This window comes from Dioscorea cayenensis, chromosome 17 (genome assembly GCF_009730915.1).
Source record: "Dioscorea cayenensis subsp. rotundata cultivar TDr96_F1 chromosome 17, TDr96_F1_v2_PseudoChromosome.rev07_lg8_w22 25.fasta, whole genome shotgun sequence".
NCBI classification, from domain to species: domain Eukaryota; kingdom Viridiplantae; phylum Streptophyta; class Magnoliopsida; order Dioscoreales; family Dioscoreaceae; genus Dioscorea; species Dioscorea cayenensis.
Window position 1 is genome coordinate 15,581,506 of NC_052487.1, and position 23,244 is coordinate 15,604,749.

Consider the following 23,244-nt stretch of genomic DNA (forward strand, 5'->3'; position numbering starts at 1 on the left):
AATCATCACACGCGTTGGATTTATTTTTAGCACAAAAAGTTTTGACACGATTTGAATTATGTGTTTTGTACCACAAGTGCACGGGTGTCGAAGTAATAAAATACACCGATGAGTGGGTAGTCGAGATCCACAAGGAACAAAAAGTATTAGTAGTAACCAATTTTTAGTTATCTAGTGAAAATCAATGGTTGTGATGAAGTGAACTAATTGCAAGAATATTAATAAACAAGCAAAAGGACAAGATAGAAAGTAGAAGAGATCTCAATCAATAAAAGATGAGGGTATCCGGGTAATGTTCCCCTAGGATCTAACATATGAAGCTCAAGACATGCTAAATGCTTCTAAACCAAGTTTAATGAGTCGAGGTAATCCAAGAACAACCAGCCCTTGCCTCCAAGCCACCGGTACTAGTCCCCTACAAGGTCCAGGTGGAGAAATCGCTCAATCTCAACACCTCACACCCCATATGAAAGCAATAAGCTCTAGGGATACTTAAGAGTGAAACTGATTAATAAAGATAGATCTAACCCTACTTCTAGGCAAAGATCCCTAATCCCCTACAAGGTCCTGGCGAAGAAATCTCTCAATCGCACGCCTCACACCAAATATGGTTGCATAGAGTCTAGGGAATACGGAGATAAGGAACACTCATTGGAGAGGAAAGGGGACACTCCACTATCTCATGACTCACCCTCTCAACCCGCTTTAACCTTGGAGTTCTAACTCTAATGGAGACCTCTCTCTCATCAAAGTAACAATTCATGCATAGACAATCAACCACAAGGATAAATAAAACATGCAAGCCATGGAAACACAAGATTAAAACTCAAATCAACTCGGATTTAATAGAAAACATAAAGCAAATCAATATAAAAAATAAGATCCTAGGGTTCACATGCCCAAATGCCTACTAAGGTTTAGCCCTCCATGGAGCAAGTTATAAAATAAAGATTAATACAATGAATAGCAATGTAAACCATAGAGAAAAACCCCCTTGAATTCGTGATGATGGCTTTGATGAGTCGCTCAACGTCTTGAAGAATCCTTCTCTGAAGCTAGGTTGCCGAAGGCCCCCTTGATGCTATGATGGAGAGAAGATCAATCAAAGTTGGTGAGGAACAGACCCTAATATTACCGAAGACCTCCTCTAGAACCCTAGCCACATTGCACTTAGAATGCTCGCAAAAAGCCCCGCAAAAAGTCTCCAAAGAATAGGGCAAACGGGTTATTTATAGTCATAAACCACGGCTGTCACGTGCCTTCATGCACCCGTGTGGATTTTACACATGCCCGCGTGAGATGAAGGAATTTCCACGCGGTCACATGAATAGTAATTTTGCTGCATCACTACTATAGTAAAATGCTGTAGTGTTTTACTACTGTACTTAGCTACAGTCTCTTCACAACTGCAGTCCAAACACTCTTCTCTTGAGGCCCCATGGTCAGGCACACGTCCATGTGGTAGGCTATAAGACTTTTCTTTGTCGATTCATCATTTGAAAGGTCTTGCATTCTTCATAAAGAGAAGGAACATGAAAATGTGATTTCCTTTGTGCCCTTCCAACTAGCAAATTGGCTTGAGTCTCCTTAGAAGTTGGCACACATCTTTACATTCATGAACTCCTCTTGTGTCTTGGTCCTTTAATTGAACAAGAACTCCCCAAAAATGTGTCTTTATAGCCTATCTTTTTCTTCATTTTCTTCCTTTAAGGCATTCATAAATGAAATTGCACAAAAGAACACCAAATACACTATATGAGACATAAACCATGGTAAAAATGATGCTCAATGCGTGTAAAACATATAGAAAAATATGTCTACTCAAGCACTTATCAACTTTCAACTTCTCTACTAAACTACAGCTTTATATGATGTGAAACTCTTTACCATCATTTATTCTTTGCTATACTTGGCTCTATTACTTATTTATTTATTTTTGTTAAAGGAGAGCTTTTGCCAAAAACAAAGCTAGTAAAAACCGAAAGAAACCTCGAACAATAGAAAAACTCTAAAACTTCATATCATCGGTTGATGCAGCCTCCACGAGCCAAGTTGGCACTCAAGACCTTTGTGGTACAACAAAATTTATGGGTTCTTTAGCACTAATTTTTGTGATTGTATTCACCATCACATTTAGATCCCTCGAAAAATGCATTTAACTAGTGCATTGCGGCATTGACTCACTAATTGCATAATTTACAAAAATGTGTTCCTTATGCCGCCAATTCACCACTAGGTCATCCGTTTGCATCCATTCTACCAAACCTACACAGCCAGTATCAATATTTTGAGGATAGAGTTGTCTCTCACGCAAAGACTTTCGGTAGCTTTTTCCAGAGCAAACACCTTCGCTGGGATACTTGAGTTTGTATGCCCATTCCTGCCACCTACTAGTATAATTATGTTATCCCCATTTACTAAAACAAACCCCATTCTACAACACATGTTCGGCTCAATCCAAGCAGCATCAAGAATAAAGAGAGTGATGAATTAAAAAGGAAAAATAGGAAAAGCTTCCACATCTTGCTTCATCACCCTTTACAAAATTTCCACCATAACAATTGCTTGGAAGCCTATTTTTGAGTATAGTTTGGATCATTATGGTTAAAAATCAGATTGCATCATGCTTTTCATAACAACTCAGGGCACCTAAGGCCATAGCAACCTTGAAGAACTTTTTGCCACATCTAGTTTGCCACTTCTAGTAAGCCATTCTCCACCGAGTGAAATGATTTATCTCTTCTAAGTCCATACCTACAAAACTCCCAATGACACTCCATCTTAACTTGCTCTTCTGGAATCTCCATAGAAGGTGCTCATCTATTTCATGCTCCAATCCACAAAAGCTGCACTCCCTATCTGGCCCAATGGTGAGCCAAAAGTAGGGGTCCTCCCATGAAGCATCCTCCATAAGAAGACTTTGACTCTGGGAATATTCATGAGCTTCAAAGTGTTTTCTACCCATCCCAGCAGTTATCATATCCCTGTTGGCTCACAGAAAACCAATAATATATCGAGCTAACTAAAGAAGACTTGGTCCCATTTGGAGTCCACAACCAGATAGTTATTACTCTCTATTTATGCTTTGCATTTCTCAAGAGAGACCAATCCACATTTTCCCAAAATAAGAGTGTGCAAACCTCTTAGTTAACTGCATTTTCAGTTACACAATCATTCACATTTAATTTTTTTCCAAATGGATGTTCATGTTGAGGAAAGTAGGTTTATAAGAAATTGGGATATCAAAAAACCAAGGATCATTCAAAAAGACAGTGTTGTTGGAATTACACTCTTTGATCCAACAATTTGATTTAATTGTAGAAGTAGAGAACCAAAGAGAACAATAAAAATCAGCACATTTTTTTAGTAGAAGTAACTTCTAGAAATGAAAAGCCCCATATTTTTAGATTGGAAATGTGAGTCCGGAGCTTTGTCCCTCACAGTTTAAAAGCCATGAAAAACATTTTTTTAGAAATTATAGAAGTTTTTGGCATTTCTCGGGATGTCTAAGCCTTTAAGCCCCTCAAGTGTAGTAGTGCTCCATCCCGTTGTTTGGAATCCTCTATGGTTACTATTCCCCCACACACACACACACAACCCCAAAGGAACTTCCTAAATTTTTTAGAAATTTGGTCAAGGATTGAATCAGGGACACCATCACAAGGCAAATGGTGAGTAGCAATGGGCATCAGAATACTATTTATCACAACTCCCATACCAGGCAGCGAGATATGGTTATGAGTACAAGCTTTTATTCAAGATTGAGTTTGGTTCACAAGGGTTTGAAAATAGTTTTTGCTAATTCTCTTAGGACCGATCATGCAGCCCAAGTACTTAAAGGGAAAAAACACCTATCTTTTATCTCCAAAAATTTCCATAATGGCTTTTACAAACTCTGCTATTAACCCAAACTTTGGGAAAAATAAACATTAGATTTATTCATATTTGCCATTTGGCTAGTAAGATCTTTATAAATTTCTAAGCAAAGCTTGCAGACCTTAGTAGCTGACCGGGACGCAAGGATAACAATAAGTAAGTCATCAGTGAACATAAGATGGTTAAAGTTCACACTCTGTCTAGCATCAAAGACAGGAATCCAATTTTTCTTAAGGGCATGGTTCAACATGGCAGAATGGTTCTATGAGACAAGAAAGAACAGATAAGGGGATAGGGGATCTCCTTGTCTAAGCAATCTAAAACTAGAAAAATGACTAGTGACATGACCATTAACTAGAACACCAAACCTAGCACATCGGACATGCATGCCCCGATCCAATAAATCCATAAAAGTCGGGAAGTTCATGAGGTGGAGTAGTAAAGAACATCATCCCGCTCAACCATATCATAAGCCTTAACTATATCAACCTTTTAGTAACATTCTAGGGGGCTTTTAACATCGATTCTAAAGAATGCACAATCCCTTGAGCCTCTATAATGTTATCAAAGCTGGGTTTCTAGCTAAGAAAAACACCTTGCTCTTGCCCAACAATTTTATGAATAACTTATTTTAAACTCGCTTCATTAAAAAGTTTAGAATAAATTTGTAGAAAACATTGCATAATGAGATGGGCCTAAAATCCAAAACAAACTTAGGGTTGTCAGATTTTGGGATAAAGACAATGAACGTTTTCCCCCAAGAACTAGGAAGTTGGGCAATATTCAGGAAAAAGATATTTCTTTTAAAAAGAGGTTCTTTGATGATATCCCAGAGAAGAGATAGAATTTTACATTTAAACCATCTGGCTCTAGGCTTTTGCCCTTTGTCATAGATTGGATAGTATTTAGGATCTATTGTAGGACATAGGTTTGGTTAGGAAAGCTTTATCTTCTTCACAAATGGAATTATGGTCAGGAGAGAGGCTTTTGATCAGATCTGGGAAGGACCACCTACAATTTGGACTCCACAGCTCCTGGTAAAATCTAATGAAGCAATTCTAAATATCAGTTTGCTCTGAAAAGGTTAGGCCGAAATTGTCACTAACAATGAAAATGTTGTTTTTGTGATTACAAACATATTGTGGAAGAATCTAGAGTTTAAATCGCCCTGCTTAAGCCATAGCATGCGAGCTCTTTGAGCCTAGCAAATGCTATTTTGCTTAACATAGTATGCCAGATATTCAAGTCTCTAAGACACTTAACATCTAGGGAATCTGGGTTGGTAGTGCTATCTAGGTTTTCTAGGAAACTAATGTCTCTTTCCATGTTCTGGATGTCAATATCAAGAAAGGAAAGGCCAAAGGCTCTCTCGGTATTGCTGTGTTGTTTAGTATGGGAAATTAGGTGAGAGAAAACATGAAGCAGGGAGGAATTAGGATAAAAATTCCAAGCCTTAACCACAGAATCATATCAACCTTTATAGTCTAGCCAAAAATTTTCTTTTTAGAATGAATCGTAACCGAGTTTTAAGAGAAAACAGAGCATGATCAGAATAAATGCATTGAAGATGTTCAAGCGCAAAAAATTCAAACAAATCCAACCAACCCATTTTAGCAAGAAATATGCCTAAGTGGGCACTCCCTGACTGACCGTTACACCAAGTGAAAGGAGAGACCAAAAAACCAAATAAAAATAAATTATTAAAACAAATAAAGTAATTAAAAATAGATGAACTTAGATGCGTAATTGTTGAAGCTCACTCCCCCTATGTTCCTCCATGGATCTAATGGTGTTGAAATCTCCAATAACTAACTCGAGGAAGCTTTTAAGCATTGGGAGCTTGGATAGCTCTCTCCACACACTGGGGGGTTGTAAACAACAAAAAAATCCATCCATTCAAGGAGTCAGAGGAAATTACCAAATGCAAAATGTTCCTGGTCAAGATAAAAGGTGTGACAAACGCACATCCTTTCTTCCAGAATGTCATGAGCCCGCCAGACATGCCCTCATACTGAATACCAGCCCAATCCCAAGTTTTTTTGACATCCTTTGACAAAAAGCGCAAGCATCTTTCCTCGTTGGGCTCCTTGTTCCCACTAGGGCACTGTGGATTTGTAGCTTGTACTTGTTTAGTAGTTCCTAAATTTGGTTTTGAGTGCTTGGGTTCAATAATCCCCTGGAATTCCAACATATCACATTATACATTGCGATGTTCTTCATAATAAACAAGGAAATTAAACACCAAAACACAACACAAATTAATACGGGTTGTTCTTTCCTTTTTTAGCTCAAGACACCGCCTTTGGCTACTTCCTTCCGCCACAAAGTGGCAGCTCTAGCTTTCATCTAGTACTAAGATAATGTCATCTCCTCTTTCGATTTCATCCGGTTATTGAACTCGCCGAGTTTCTAGTTTCCTTGTGTTCTCGGGGTTGTCCTGCAAAGCATCCAAAAATTCGCTCAACAAGGTTATGATGCTCTCCTCTCTCTTTTGCCTTTGCATCCTTGACGGGATGGAAAGTGGTTACAATCTTCAATTGCTAGGCTGAGACAATGACATCAAGATTATCTTTTAGAGAGCTAAGTGGGACCAAGATGCCTTTTCCCTTCTCCAAAGATTTCCTACTCTCTAGCTCATCTAGATCTTCTTGGATACATGCCCCTTTTGCACCATCGGCTTGCATTGGAACACCAACCGTTGGATGCTTCAAAATTGATGTCTCAGCTCTCCCATTCTCCAACGATAACTCCATCATGTCACCGCTTGAAAAATCCCTATGGCACAAAACTCAGCCTCCTTCCCCGAAAAGTCTTCGACGGTTAGATGGGGATTAGTGTGATGGTGTGGGGTACAATCCCAAGGTGTCAAAACGTGAATCCCACGCATCGCTGACACATATGAATTGCGTGTATATACTCGTAGTGCACGGAGTGTCAAGTAATAAAATATCCTGGTGAGTGGGTAGACGAATCCACAGGGAACAGAAGTATTAGAAGTAACCAATTCTTAGTTATCTAATTGGAATAAATGGTTGTGACGAAGTGAACTAATTGCAAGAATGTTAATAAGCGAGCAAAGGAAGGATAAAAAGTAAGGAAGATCTCAATCAATAAAGATGAGGTACCTAGGCAATACTCCCCTTAGGATCTAACATGAAGCTCAAGACTTGCTAAATGTTTTTAAACCGAGTTTAATGAGTTGAGGTAATACAAGAACAACCAACCCTTGCCTCCAAGCCACCGGTACTAGTCCCCTACAAGGTCTCGTTGGAGAAATCGCTCAATCTCAACACCTCACACCCCATATGACCGCAATAAGCTCTAGAGATACTTAAGAGTGAAACCGATTTCTATAGATAGATCTAACCCTACTTCTAGGCAAAGATCCCTAATCCCCTACAAAGTCCTGGCAGAGAAATCTCTCAATCTCACGCCTCACACCACATATGGTTGCATAAATTCTAGGGTATACGGAGATAAGGAACACTCATCGGAGGGGAAATGGCACACTCCACTATCTCATGACTCACCCTCTCAACCCTCTTTAACCTTAGAGTTCTAACTCTAATGGAGACCTCTCTCTCATCAAAGTAACAATTCATGCATAGACAATCAACCACAATGATCAATAAAACATGCAAGCTATGGAAACACAAGATTAAAACTCTAATCAACTCGGATTTAATAAAAAACATAAAGCAAATCAATATAAAAATAAGATCCTAGGGTTCACATGCCCAAATACCTACTCAGGTTTAGCCTCCATGGAGCAAGTTATAAAACAAAGATTAATACAATGAATAGCAATGTAAACCATAGAGAAAAACCCCCTCGAATTCGTGATGATGGCTTTGATGAGTCGCTCAACATCTTGAAGAATCCTTCTCCGAAGCTAGGTTGCCGAATGCCCCCTGGATGCTCTAATAGAAGAAAGATCGATCAAAGTTGGTGATGAACAGCCGCCAATCTCGCCAAAGACCTCCTCTAGAAACCCTAGCCGCTTTTCCCTTTAAATGCTCGCCAAAAGTCCCCAAAGAATAGGGTAAATGGCCTATTTATAATCATAAACCGTGGTTGCCATGTACCTTCACACGCCCGCGTGAGCTGTAGGAATTTCCATGCGGTCACGTGGAATTTTCAAGCGGTCGCATGAAAAGTGTTTTGCTGCAGTAAAATGCTACGATGTTTTGCTACATTACTTAGCTACAATCTCTTCACAAACACGGTTCAAACACTCTTCTCTTGAGGCCACATGTTCGGGCACACGTCCATGTGGTAGGCTATAAGACTTTTCTTCGTCGTCTCATCATTTGAAAGGTCTCACATTCTTCACAAAGAGTAGGAGCACGGAGATGTGATTGCCTTTGTGCCCTTCCAACTAGCAAATGGGCTTGAATCCTCTTGGAAGTTAGCACACACCTCCATGTTCATAAGCACCTCTTGTGTCTTGATCCTTGAATTGAACAAGAACTCCCAAAATGTGTCTTTATAGCCTATCTTTGCTTCCTTTTCTCCCTTCAAGGCGTTCACAACCTAATTGCACAAAAGAACACCAAATACACTTTATGAGACATAAACCATGATACAAATGATGCCCAATGCATATAAAACATATAGAAAAATATGTCTACTCAAACACTTATCAATCGCCCTTCGCTCTCCTTATGCCTTTTGTTGGTCAAACGAAGTATCCACTGTTCCTCGACAGCGATGCACCACCAGGTCATGGGCCATAGTTACTACCAGTTTCCGGTTCCTTTTCCATCTCTTAAACTCTGTTATCATCTTCTCCAGCATCCAATTACATGTGATCCATAACCATTGATACACCACTAGCCTCTCCACTCGCTGTCTCGCCTGGATCCAAGAGGCATCCATCTTCTGCATGACTGACCAGCCCGCATTTATAGTAAAAGACTAGCAATATTTCATAGAAAACAACTACCATACAATGGTTGTTATCATTCCCTATCCAGAAGCCCCACTTTAATGGCTTTGAGAGATCAGTTTTGACACAGATTCAGGCAAATTTGGTTCAGGTTAACTTCTCTATTTGGTCGTCAAGTTTCAGCAGTCGACTAAACTGTCCACCGATGAGCTCCAGCACCTCGTCACTTCAATACTCGATTGGCAGATGATGTAACTAAACCCACACAGTCACTAAATGGAGCTTCTCAAACGTCGGTTGAAAGTGCCCCTTCCATGGCATCAGTTGCAAGACTACACCACTGATCGTCGATGGGCCTCCTCACATCATAGCTTCCACCATCTCTGATTTTTCACAATAGATAAGATAGAAGCCATTTGACATGTCCGAAACAAAAAATGGCCACTTGCCTCTCCACAACTCCGTCAGGGAATTCTTTACAATCTCCAAAGGAGGGGCCTTGCCCAGAAATTTCGCGAAAAGAGAATTTGTCTTCCTAAAATAAGCATGATCCTTCATGTCTTTGTCCTCCATCACCACATCATTGATGGATTTTTTAAGCTTTTCCAAAATTTCTCTTTGGTTGATGCTCGCAGGGGTCGGGTCGGAAGAGGCATGTTCCCTTGGCTTAACCACATTCGCCCGAGTGTTCTTATGCTCAACGCTAGGGCAATACCACCCCGATCCCACACAATTTCTCCCTGCCTCTACTCTATCACTAGCGGGGTGAAGAGATCTCTTGGATTTTTTTGCAGTGCTCGTAAGCGGATCCCCGTGGATTTGGAGTTGGAAAGACCATCATGTGCACCATTACTTATTGCCTAAAGAATTTAATATGAAGCACTCAAGAGCATTAATGTGCAGCACCTTAGTGCAATATATGCTTATTGGATTGCTTTCCTTCATAAGTACATTCTCTTGAAAGCACAAATCGAGTACTCTAAACCATTTAAATTAGCATTTGGAACACGTGCTTTTTGTAAAGTTTTTCTAGAAGTGCCACTTGTAAAGTGCTTTTCATGATAAGGAGATTTTGCATAGTGAAGGATTTTTATAGAATCATTTCTTTGTGTCCAAAAATTCTAAGGGGCACTTTTGATCCAAAAATATTAGATCTAAATGTTTTTTTTTTAACTTCCAAAAGCACTTTTTCGAGAATCACTAAGATGATTGTTACTCAAAATGAAAATAACACTATTTTTTTTTTTAGTTTCTACTTTCATAAGTCAAGCCATACACTTTCAAATTGAAGAACTTTTATAAAAGAAGTTCTTGTCCATATAAAACATGCCCTCAATAAACTTGTCGATGCCCTTAGCAAACATCACGTGTTTGGCTTTCTCCACATCTATGGGACGACATGGAACAACTTCATTTTAGCATTGATACTGAAGTTATGAAGACAATAGAATAGAGGAAACAACTCATATTAAGAAATTTAGTTCATGTGGAATTAAAATAAAGATTTTTAATTAAGAAGATCACGGTAATAGTTGTTATTCACATTATGGGTATCAACAATAAGAAGAGAGATCATTCCTTTTGTGATTTCATATTTACATTGGTCTAGAATAGTATAAAGATCATTCCTTTTATAATTTCATATTAATTGATCTCTAGAATGAAAAGAAATATAACTCTTTTTTTCATTTCATATTCATGGACTTTTAATAAGAAAAAAGATCATTCATTTATCATTTCATATTTATCAAAGTCAAGAATAAGAAAAATCGATCATTCCTTCTATAATTTCACAATCTTATAAGTCCAAAATAAAAAGAAAAGATTATTTCATTTACACTATTCTATCACTCCTCCATATAAAAGGCTAGCCACATCATTCAAAGGTATAGAATTTAATTCAACTTCTGGTAGCATGTTAGTGTGATAAAGCAGGTCTATGAAAATAATGCATTTGTCTATTTATCAAACTCTCTTATCATGCTTTATATTTCTGAATCTCCTAAATCCCATCCTTTATTGAACTTCTACAAGACATTTGATTTGAGGTTGCATTACTAACCATTTAATGGAGTCTTTTGCAAATCATTTAACTGGAATTTGATTTTTTTATACCAAAAGACCACAATTTTAACATTCAGGTATGCAGTTAATAAAGACCCAATTTGTTGTCCAATTTGCAATCCCTAATCAACATCTAGCAAGATTTTCTCATAAAATATTTCCATAAGAAAACAAATTAAGATATTAGTTTATGGGAAAAGAAGAAGGATCTCATTGTAGAATGATGTTGATTAGAATTGATACCATTATTTGGCATATTTAAAGTTCAAAAGTTATTTTAGGGTTGTATTTCATGAATTTCAGATTTTGGTATGTGGTCAGTGTGCCAAATCTATTGAATTTGTTTTACATTATATTCTATGTGGAGTTTTTCAATAAATCGAGCCATCTAAATAATTTCAATTTTAGATATATTCAATCTTTCTTATCAAGTTTATTTGCGTTAAAATGTGACCCGGTTATATCAGAGCTAATCCATGCAATGTTTAGTCATAGGACAATCACATAGAGAAAAGCTAACTAATCTTCAACTAGTAGAAGTTTTGCTAAGATTGGACAAATAGATGGATAATTTTATTGCTTACTTTGCAAATTTAGTACTACAAGTACACCAAGTTGTGACTACACTACAAAAAAATTGTTATATAGTGACAGTAAAAAATCCGTCACTAAAACCTCAGTTTCTGTCACTATAGCATTTTTCATGCTATAGTGACGACCATAAACCCTATTGCAACAGTAAAATTTTTGTCAAATTATCCCTCGACGCTATAGGTTTATATTGACAAAAATTAAGCCTGTTGCAATATCCCATCAGCATATACTGACAGCATAGAATATTATAATTGTTCATATTAGTGACTAATGGTAAAGAGATGCCAAAAAAGATGGAAGTCCACAACTCGCAATTATTATAATTAAAAAATAAGCATCAATAGACCTTATCAAGTTTTACAAATCTACTCAAAAGCTGATAGTTGTTAATTATTAGAAAAGATCTCCATGAGCATTAGGTTATTGTCAATGATATTACAAGAGAAGTGAAGATAAAAAAAAATCCAAATTTCAATGAAAGATCAAATTGTACGCATTTTCATTTTTTTCAACAGATGAGCATGGTAAATGTTATCATGAAGTGACATGGCACAATAGTTTACACATAGGCAGATGCACAATTGGTTAGGGAAGCATTATGTTTTAAAACAAAATCCATTTTATTTTTCAAAATGTGATATTTTGTAATTTTTTTTCTTCCATTTTTATGTAAATGTTTTTCTATAAGTCTAATTAAGCTATTTTTTTTATTAATCATTTATATAAAACACATTTGATTTGGGTTTTGAGATCTTCTATAAAATGTAAGGATTGAGCTCATTAGTTTTTCTATTCAATATAAAAATTAAAATAAAAATAAAAATGAAAAAGGGTTTTTTTAAAACAACTCGTGCATCAGCCTATGATGTGTGCTTTTTTAAAAAGGGCTTTATAAATTCATTGGCTTTTTTAAAACAAAAAAAAATTAAAAACTTGTTTGATAATGTGTGTTTTTTTAAATTGTTTTAAAAATCAAAAACAAAAAAGTGATTTTAAAAATTAAAAATGAGAACAACTTTTAAATGTTTTCTAAATTTTTGTTTTTAAAAACAATGAGAAAAGTTGAGAATAATGTTGTACCATGTCCTGATTTAGACCTCGGGCCTATTTAGATTTTTATGCTTGCATTAGGGGAAAAATAGTCATTTAGCAGTAGTGGCATTTTGCATGTTTGCATAGTAGCTTTTATGTGAAAAATCGGGGGCAATTCTGTCATTTGGATCTATTTTCTATGATTTTTCCTATTATGAGGGCAATTAGATCATTTCCTATATATATTTAAAAAAAAATAAATGAATGAGAGAAACCAACCTCGCTTCTTCTCCTTCATTTCTTTCTCCTTGTTTCTTGTTCAACCGACCCTAACCTTAGAAATTTTTTTTCCGGGGAGAATTTCCAGCGAACTCAAATACCAAAATTCTTCCTCCCTCACTCCTGAATCTGGTAAGCCTTAGATGCAATGCTTTTATTTTGTATTTCTCCCATATTTCCTTGTTTTTAGAAATGTATAAAAACTTTGAATTCTCCATGGATTTGGTGATTTATAGGCTCAAATTGAAGTCAATGATTTATGATTCATGTATGAGAATGTTGTTGAAGAAATGTTTTTGATTTAGTGTTGTAAATTGGGAGAAAACCATAGTATAAGGTTCGGGTTACTGTAGCAACATCGAAATTACTGTGGCACCGAAAATTTTGAGTCTTTTCTGGTATTTCTTTGGTCCACATTGAAGCTCTCCTTACCCTGAACTCATTGTAACTAGGTTTACTCCATTATGATGTCGTTTGGATCCAAAATGACGTTGTCTTACCCTAAAACCCTAAGGTTTCATATTAGACATGTATAATTGTATTTTCATGCATTTTCTTTTGGCTATCATTCTTATGTTCATTAGAATTTGGATTCCCTACTTGTATTTAGGTGGCGAAGCATCCTCTAATGGGAAAGAACTCGCCGAACAGTGAGCGCGTCTCAGGACGAGACGACTGATTCTGTGAGTGGTTAAATTTATAATTGCATAGATTTAATAAGAGTACTAAAGTATTTCTTCATGTGTTTTATCACATAAATTTGATGATAAATTGGTTTCCTTGATATATATTTTGAGTACGAATTTACTTGAAATGGTTAAACCTAGAATGCTTATACCTATTTATTTTGAAAGAAACATGTTTACTTGCATTCCCGTATTTATATGCAAATGGAATATGGTTTGATGTATATTTCCGTATTTATATGCAAATGGAACATGGTTTGATGTACATTTCCTGGTTTAAACATTGTATGATGGATTCTTTGAATTGGAAATTGGAAAGAATTATATTGTGCCATTCAGTTTTGATGGTGACGGCAGACTTTAGTCTGATACTACAGTGTGGGTTCCACGGTCCGGCCTGATGGGAGGTGGCGTGGTTAACCCTGGTTTACCCTGGTCAAGAGGTGCACAGAGCTATTGACATGGTGTTCTTTTATGTGAGAAACCCGGGGTCACTACACGGGGATCTCAGTGGCCAACACTAAGGAAAGGCAACTCTTTTAAATTTTTAAAAAGTTTTAAAAACTCCTTGGTGGTCCCATAGCTAGTCGCGGCCATGATTAGCGTGGGAATTGTTTTAGGCCAGCATGTATTTTGGAGCTATGTTCATTGTGTTTTAAAATGTTATTTGCTTTTGATGAACCTTGTGTTATTTGTTAATATGTTGAATACTTGGAATTGATTTTATATGTTAATATTCGTGTGGATTTACTATTTGAAATACTTTATCACTCTATTACATATATGCTGATACCACTCACTGGGTAACATCTGTTACTCACCACTCCCTTTTCTTCTATCTTTTCATACTGCGACGTTGGACAGAGTTGTGTTGTGTAGCAGTAGAGTAATTTGTCTGTTCTCCTTGTTTAGGTTAGTTATAGTATGCATGTAAACTTTATGGATCCACTAGACTTGACCTTTATATGTTGTTCATGTATTTGTATTTTCTGGTTGTATCTGAAACCCTGGTTTGTACTGGTGTTGATGCTACTTGTGTTTAGGGTCCCTAGTATCAGGGAATCCTATTGTGATCTTATTATTATTATGTTGTCTTCCAGCTATGTAATTGTGATAACATGTTTATATTGAGCCTTACGGGGACCTGAAGATGGGGCCGTTGTGGGACCCACTTCTTGTCGTCGTGGCGGTTGCCACGTGCCCAGTTAGGTTCGGGGCGTGACAAATAACCTCCTTCATTTTTCAATTTTTAAGAATTTTGAAATATATAGAAATATAAACAATTAAAGATGAAAAAAATACCAATCCTAATACCATCTATGATTTCTCTTTTCCTATCTCTCTTTTAATGTTGTATCTTGCTTCTTGCCTTTGGAGCTAGGCTTGCCATTAAAAGCGCAATCTGAATTCCAACTATAAAGCCCAAAAAAGTTCTTTAATTTTAGACATTCTTCTTTAAGGCTGGTGTGTTAAAAACTTGATTTCCAATTCTAAAATTAATGCCTCTATGCAAGCCTTGAAATCAACATCTTATAGTAATAGCATGTTGCGCTATTCATAATTACATATGAAATTGGCCACATGACATGTAGTTAGGAGAATGAGAGAAGATGAATCTTGAAGAAGTAGATGATTCGACTAGGCATGCAAATGTGGAGGACTCTTGATACTCAAGTTATGATGTGGAAAACTTGTTGAGACTATCTAATTAAAGTATAGCTAAAATGGCAAGACATCTTAATTATATTACAAATTTGATTTGGCTACATTATAGTAATTATGAACATTGAACTTATGCTTGAGTATAATATAATGTGATCTTAAATTCTATTTATATTCATTTTTGTTCATTTTTTACAAATAATCTTATCATATTAGTTCATTAAAGTAGTATGATAATTCAATTATTGTAAAACCTTGCAGCAATATTAACTACATAAAACAACTAAATCAAACAAGTTTTTGTATTGTTTGTTTTTAAAACCTTTTTCAAATACTATTCCTTTTTTTTCATCTGTTTTCAAAATACCTTAACCCATATAGGGTTTTTTTTTTTAATTCAAAAAATTTATTCTAAACTTTAGTTTTATAAAGCTGTCCTAAAAATATAAAAACAAAAATAGAACCAAACAAACTCTATATTTCAAGTATTTTACTTTACCCATAAAATTATAGATTTAGCGCTTTCTTGTAAAGCTTCAAAACACACTCTTCTTGTTAAAGATATCAGAATTCCTACACATTAGGGATCTACTATTAGCTAGCTAATTGTGGATATTATTAGCATTTAGTTTGTTTGCTTTTTTTTGTCCTTAAATCATGAAGGTCTATATATATTTCCTTTGTATTCTTTAGACTAAATTAATGTAAAAGAATTATTGTTTCGCTTTCAAACCATCATGGTATCACGGCAGGTTGAAAATAAAAATCAGCCATGGATTATAAACTAGCAATGTAGACCAGAAGAAAGACTTTAGAGAATGAAGGATTCTACCTCGGCCTCTGAAACATCTAAACCACAATCTACTAGCACTACCAATACCATTCAAATCAAAGAATTATTTAAATCAAGCCAACAACTTGCCTAGGATGACAAGAACATTACAGGTATTATGTTGCAAACCTACTTGCGGAGGAATTATAAATCAAAGGATAGAGGCACCCTCTTCAAAGCCATTGATCTAAACCATGGAAAGAGTATAAAGTCATCTAGACTTCTAGGGTGAAAATTCCATGAATCTTCCATTGAGTCCTTTAATGACGCTGATATTCTCATTGCTTCTCAAAGGGTGTATATCTAGTCATGAACTAAACATCCCATGTCTCATTTTGTTTCATAAAAAAAACTTATCGCTTGCTTTCTTTGCTTTCACTTCAATAGCAACTCTAAATACTATAAGAGTACTATTATCAATTGTTGTCAACCCCGATTGACCGCTTCATCAATTAGATATAAAGAATGCTTTTCTTGAATTGTGATTAATTTGGAGAAAGAAGTCTACATGGAATTACCACTAGGTTTTAATGAAAAATTTGAATCTAAGGTTTCCAAGTTAAAAAAGTCATTATATAAGCTCAAGCAGCCCAAAGAGTTGGTTTGATAAGTTCACTCACCCGTTAAAAATCAAGGATATGTTCGCTCAAATTTGTTATATCATGTTTATTAAAGAACCAACGAAGGCAATGTTTCGCCTTAATAATATATGTAGATGATACCATTCTTATTAGGGATGACAAGAATGAAGTAGCTCAAGAGAAATTTAGCACTTTTAATATGAAATACTTGGGAACATTGAGAGATATTTCTTAGGAATGGAACAAGCTTATTCAAAGATTGCGTTGATTATCTCTAAAAAGGGAAGTACGCCTTGGACCTTCTTAACTAAACTCGATATGAGTGGACCCCCATCCTCCAAATACCCCCATGGAGAAGATGTTATAGATGGAACACCAATTGACAAGGATAGATACCAAAAATTTGTGGGTAATATAATTTAACTATCTTATATTAGACTAAATATAAACTTTGCAATGAGTGTTATGAGCAATTTATGAATCTCCTTATAAAGATCATCTTGAATTAGTATATCAAATTTTGAGATAGCTTTAAAAGTACTCTAGGAAGGACTCTTTTCTTAAGAAAAAGTGAGCAAAGAATTGTAGAAATCCTATACAAATGCTAATTGGGCTAGCTTAATTACTCGATAGAAGCGATGTTCACCGCACTAGCTCACATTATTGATAGAAGGTTGACATCTGATTATCGTACATTTGTATAGGGGTAAACTCTTATCACACAAGGAGTAAGAAACAAATGTAGTAGCATGAGGTAGTAGTCAAGCAAAGCATCAAACCATGGCACTGTTTGTGAGTTGTTATAGTTAGAATGGATTCTCGATAAATTTAGCATCCCAACAACTATTCTAATGAAGTTATATTGTGACAAAGGCTATTATCAATACAGCTCATAATCTAGTGCAACATGATTGCGCTAAGCATGTTCAAATTGACTCGGGCATTTCACAAAAGAAAAGTTAAAAGGAGGAGTTAGTTGTTTGCCATTTGTTCCTAAAACACAATAATTTGTTGACATTTTTGCCAAAGAACTATTCAAGCTTAATTTTGAACTTTACGTAACAAGGTATGATGAACGCTTATGCACTAACTTAAGAAAGAGAGAGTGTGTAGAGGGGCCCATATACTTTAGGCCCATATTTGTTTTCAAAACATTCCCACTAAAAAGTTTAGTACCACATTGCTTAGCTACAAGAACTTCATCCACTTTATATATAATACTATTCATTATCCTTTAACTTTATTTTAGTGGTTATGCTCTCTTACGCGCAGGCGCAGGGGGGTGCAAATTTCAGGGTTTGGATTCGGAAAATAGCTTAAAAATTCTGAACTCACGTAGGCGCATGGTGCTGAACTCACATATATCTTCAAATTCTGAACTCAATATTATTTGGAGTTTTACTTGTTTGGGCTATCTATTAACAACTTCTAGATTTTCTTTTTAACAAAATGATAACAAAGTTTGCACCTCACTAGTCTTTTATCAAAATGAATATCAAAGTATTTGGATTAGATTAAAAGTCTAAACCATGGTTGATATCACCTTTAGATTTTCTTTTAACAAAGTTTCAACAATTTATCTTTTTCAAGAGGTAGCTTCTTTTTAATTTGACAAAGTCGCTTTATCAAGCTAGAGGGAACGATGCAAAATATATACCACTGTGATTATAATAATTAGTATTTGGTGCAATTTGAGTTAAAAAGTTTTCTAAGAGTAACCTTTATTAATAAAAGTGTCAATTAGAAGTTTGGTAATTTTCAAATTTTAGCCATCAAAGTGTGACAAATTTTGGTGGATTTGTTTTGGATTCTATTCTTGAGTTCATTAATAAGGCGAGGAACCTAGATGTTCTAGTATAGAAAGCACTATCTTATTTATCATGTTTATTTGAATTCGAACTTCAATAAGATAAGGTCTTTACTTTCTGTGAAGGATAGATCTTTCTTTAGAGATCAATTAAAGGGTCTATGAATAATACAATTTTATTTAAAATTTATTTTTAATTTTGAGGAGTGATTGCCTTTTCCTTCAATGCGTAAATCTCTTTACACTATATATAGGTGTGATTGCTTGCAAAACATGGGTGTGATTGCTCTAGTAAACTCACAACATCAGATCTATACTTCTAAGTTTATGAAGTGGTCATGCACCACAAATGACAATAAATGTACCAAAAATCTCACCCTACCTTTATTAATTTGTTAAATCAAAAATCTGGGTTAAAGTACTAAACCATATAACCCTGAATTATCACACTTATATTCTTCTGTTTCTTACACAATACTAACAATGAAAAATTTTCATCTAAACAATTAATATAGACCGAATGTATATTGCTCACTCAAATAAGGATACTCCTCCAAACTTGATGGTGCAGACCAAGTTGGCAAGAGCATTCAACAAAGAGTGCCAATATTTCTTGAAGAGTTATTACGCCATTCACAGGAAGATCATCATTAGAGCCACACACACCTTTCCATAGTGCAACTTCCTTCAAAACTCAACTAAAATTAAACCATTTTAAACTAAGGGTTGATATTAGTTTAGTTCAGGTTTAATCTAATTATTATTTTTGTTCCTATTATTATTTCATGATAACTGAAGGCATCACGATAATTGAAATTTAAAGACTGATTAAAAAGCATTTTTACAGGTTCATATCACCATCAACATAAGTCACATCATATGAATATTTAACATGAATACTTCCGACTAATAAAAATCAACTGGGTACTTTTAAGATATAATCAGCAGATTAAATGCAATGAGATATACTTAGTAATATTAAATCTGGTTTGCTATGAAATTGGTGGATATCAAGCTCTATAGAACTCTGTAAATTGAATTGACTATCACAATTTGTAGATATCGATCAAGCTCTATAGGAAAGCATTCATTTTAGCAGTACCTTTAAAATATCCTGGTGTGTGTCATTCAGTATCTTCTCATACTCTTCTTGCTTGGTGTGGTGCATGCCTTTCACCTTCTTTAATAAAGTCTCTTCTCTTAAAATATCTTCATGAAGCCACTCCTTTTTCCACTGCAAAAGAATTATTTGGTCTTGAGTCTCAAGTATCTCCATTGGTGGTGTTGGTCTACCAAAAGGTTGTTGGAAAGCTCTGACAATGTCATCTTTGCTGGAATCACGTCCACCAATAGATATTAATAATCATTTAAAAATTAATAAAAAAATTTTTATTACTTTTTAAATGTTAATAACTGTAAGACAAGTGATTGTCATAATGGACACCAAATCTTTCACAAAAATCATTTTCCAACACCAAAAAAGTTAAATGTTCAAAAATGAGTGTAAATGAAACAGATAACAAAAATAATGACAAAATATAGTGTATTCATGCAATCAATACAATTATTTCTATATCTATATCCAAGCAACAATGTTATGTTTGTGCAATCATGAATGCATACATGTATGCTCAAAAGATTAAATATAACGAAAATAACAGTGCAGTAAACAAAGTTAATTGATAGAAGTTTGATGACCAAGTAACCTACAAAAATGTTGTATATGCTTAAGAATCAGCTAAAAATGGCATCAAAACAATTCCTTCTTGTTTAGCATTCTTTTATTAATGCTACAATGTGATATGAACGTTTTTTTCCTTCTTATTGCTATCCCAAATAAGATTGTTGCAAGCACATTTCCAAAGAAAAGTTAAGGACACTATTGCAATTTTCCAATTGGATTTATATTTTAAATTTCATTTTAAAAAAAAACCTCAAGTCTATATTTGGTGCAAGAGAAATGAGTTTCTATTAGGGCTCCCTCTTTGCATCAAATAATCAAAATCAAGAACCATGAAGAATTATCTAATAAGTTTTGTCTTTAGTACATAATCAAGAGTATTCTCTAGTGTTGGAAACTAGTCCATAAAGCTTATATAGCACACAACCCAATACACAATGACTATAACTAGGCACCATCCAGTACTATGGGTATGTGACTTTAAATTTTTAACTTATAAATTTAAAAATCATTGCATGTAGTTTACCTGGATAAAATGCTATGAAAACAATAACAAACAAAAAATTTTGTTATAAGAGAATTGTTAACATTTTAATGGTATGTGGTTTACCTGCCCCAAAGATAAATAAAGACCATTGGCTTTAATCATAACGCCATCTAAAGAAATAGCACCCTCACTAATGCATGGTATTGCAAGCTCCATCTTAACCCGGCTTCTATATACTTGTAAGCGGGCAAACATGCTATAAAATAAGATTTCCCTTAGACCATGGCCTTTGACTGTATGGTAAATTAAGTAATTATGATCTAAGTCAATCATGTTCACAGCAAAACCTAGAAAGCCTAGTGGGTATTTGCCATCTGGTAATCTTGGCTTCAGCAAATCAAGTCTCTTTTGTGGATCATTAACCCAAAATTTGCCACGATATGCTCTGCAAAATTCGAAGAAAATTATGATGTGTGGAGGCAATAAATTTTAGGTAATCAAACATGTAAAGAATATCAATTTATACACATGCAATATTTATGCCAACCATACTTTCGGTACTCTGAAAGTTGTAAGAAATAATCATTTGCTATATAGAATATTCAAGGAAGACAAGTAATGGAAAAAATTTTGACTTTAAATTTTCAAGACTGATAGCATGGAAACTTCCATCAAGGAGTTTTCCAATTGATGATCCTAGACCATGAAGGCCAGCATTCTTGTCAATCATACCTTCCTTGGCATACTTTTCAAGGGCCTTCACATCTTCAAGGGTCTTGCAAACAACCGCCAGCATGGTTAGAATTATGTTATAGTTTATATTTAGTTAATGGGCTATATTGGGCCCATACCACAAAACCCTAATATTTCTCTATATATATCCTTGTACTCCTTTACTAATAGAGATATACAAAATTATTTCTCCTATCTTCACATGGTACGTAGGCTCGGGTTAAACCCTAGTCAGTCGCCACCGCCACTCCAAATCCTAGCCTTCTACCCACCGCCGCCACCTCTACCGCTGACTGCCGTTCATCTCTTGCCGTTCTCGATTGATCTATGGGCACTGTGATGTTCCTCGACCCTCACCGAGTGGTACCTTTGTCTTGTTCTTTGAAAGGATTTGTCTTGTCATCGTCATGTCTTCGATCTCATGATTCTTTAGTTAAGAATCTCCATTGTACCTCGCAAAAGTTGGATGGGAGGAACTATGTTTTTTGGGCACAGATTTTTGAGCAGGTCTTTATGGCTCATAAGAAATCATCGTACCTCACAGCAGATCCGCCGGACTTGAAAGATGCCAAGTATCGTCGATTGAGCTTGCTCGAGGATGCTGTAGTGCGCTCATGGTTGACCGGTAGTATGGAGCGGATATTACTCAAGTGTGGTGATGTTGACTACTCGCAGAGGCAATTTGGGAGATGTGTAGATTGACATATGGAAATGAAAAATAATATCTCGTGTTTTTGAGTTGTATGAGCAACTGCTACTGACCCGTCAAGGTGATCGCATCCGCTCTCGCTCTTCACTCACATCCGTGCTTTGCTGGATGAGCTATATATTTATCAACCATTAGTTCTTGATATGGCCACCTTCGTCGTTATCAGAATGAAGTTGCAATCATCGACATCTTTCCATGCTCCCTCTTGAGATGCAAAAACTAGGTGAAGGGCTCTATTTTTGAGTTACGAGCAAATGCACGATCTTCTGTCATGTTTATGCTAGCGTGCTTTTGGCTCTGCCTTCTACATCCACATCTCCATCACGCTGTGTCCTCCTAATTAGTCCGCTTTTGCTAGTTTCTCGTGGGCGTGGTGGTAAAGGCTCCTCTCATGGTGGTCGAGGCTGGCCGTGGTGATTCTCGGAATAGGTTTTGTGTGCACCTTCCGTCGACGCCTGTGGCACACCGAGATCGCTGTTGGGATAAGCATAGTAGCCCGGCGAGTGGCCAATGCTAGTACAAGGTGGTCGATCGGGCTATCCACTTCTGAGTGCGGAACAGTTTTGTCACTATCTCTCAAAGGCGACTTTTGCACGGTTCCAGCTAGCCTACAGTAGCACGCGTCTCACACCACGTCTCTTCTTCCTGTTTCCTTAGGTAATGCCTTTCTTGCTTCGAGGGCGTTCTCGGATTATTGACTACTGGGGCCTCTTCTCACATAGCCAGTACAAAAATCTTTTTCAAAATTTTTCTCCGTCTATTTTTCGTTCTGTGGCAATTGCCGATGGACGATTGTGCTTAGTGTCCGGAGAGAGAGTTGTGCAGGCTTCCTCTCAGCTTAGACTAAATGATGTTTTTACGTACCTGAATTTCCTGTCAACTTGCTATCTATTTCTGCGATCACCAAACATTTGAATTGAAGTGTAACATTTTTCCCTTTTCACTGTATTTTTCAGGATCTGCAGACAGGGAAAAGAATTGGTTTGGGGCATAATCGTGGTGACAGCGTGTATACGTTGGTGCGTGATGATATTCCTTATGGTTTAGCAGCATCTGTCTGACTCCGAGTCATCACTCATATGGCACTGTAGATTAGGTCACCCGTCTCTTAGTCGTCTTCAGCAAACTTTGCCTTGGATTCGGGTCGAGTTGTTTTAATGTGAGTCGTGTCAGTTGGGTAAACATCATCGTGCTACCTTTAAGCATTCTACTCTAGTGTCTAGTCGGTCGTTATTTGATTTAGTTCATTGTGATGTTTGGGGACCTTCTATGATCGCGTCTATTTCTGGTTATCATTAATATGTTGTGTTTGTTGATGATTTTTCTCGGGTGTC

The 23,244-nt window shown here is 36.0% G+C and overlaps 1 protein-coding gene across 1 annotated transcript; it reads right to left on the reverse strand.

The window, feature by feature from the left end:
- Positions 1 to 20,490: 20,490 nt before the first annotated feature.
- On the reverse strand, positions 20,491 to 21,265 carry LOC120281154 (protein DEFECTIVE IN MERISTEM SILENCING 3-like). Its single transcript, XM_039288058.1, has 3 exons — positions 21,105 to 21,265; positions 20,593 to 20,914; positions 20,491 to 20,508 (listed from the first exon to the last, which is right to left on the reverse strand). The coding sequence occupies exons 1-3, from the start codon at positions 21,263 to 21,265 to the stop codon at positions 20,491 to 20,493; spliced, it is 501 nt and encodes a 166-aa protein (XP_039143992.1).
- Between the last annotated feature and the right edge of the window lie 1,979 nt (positions 21,266 to 23,244).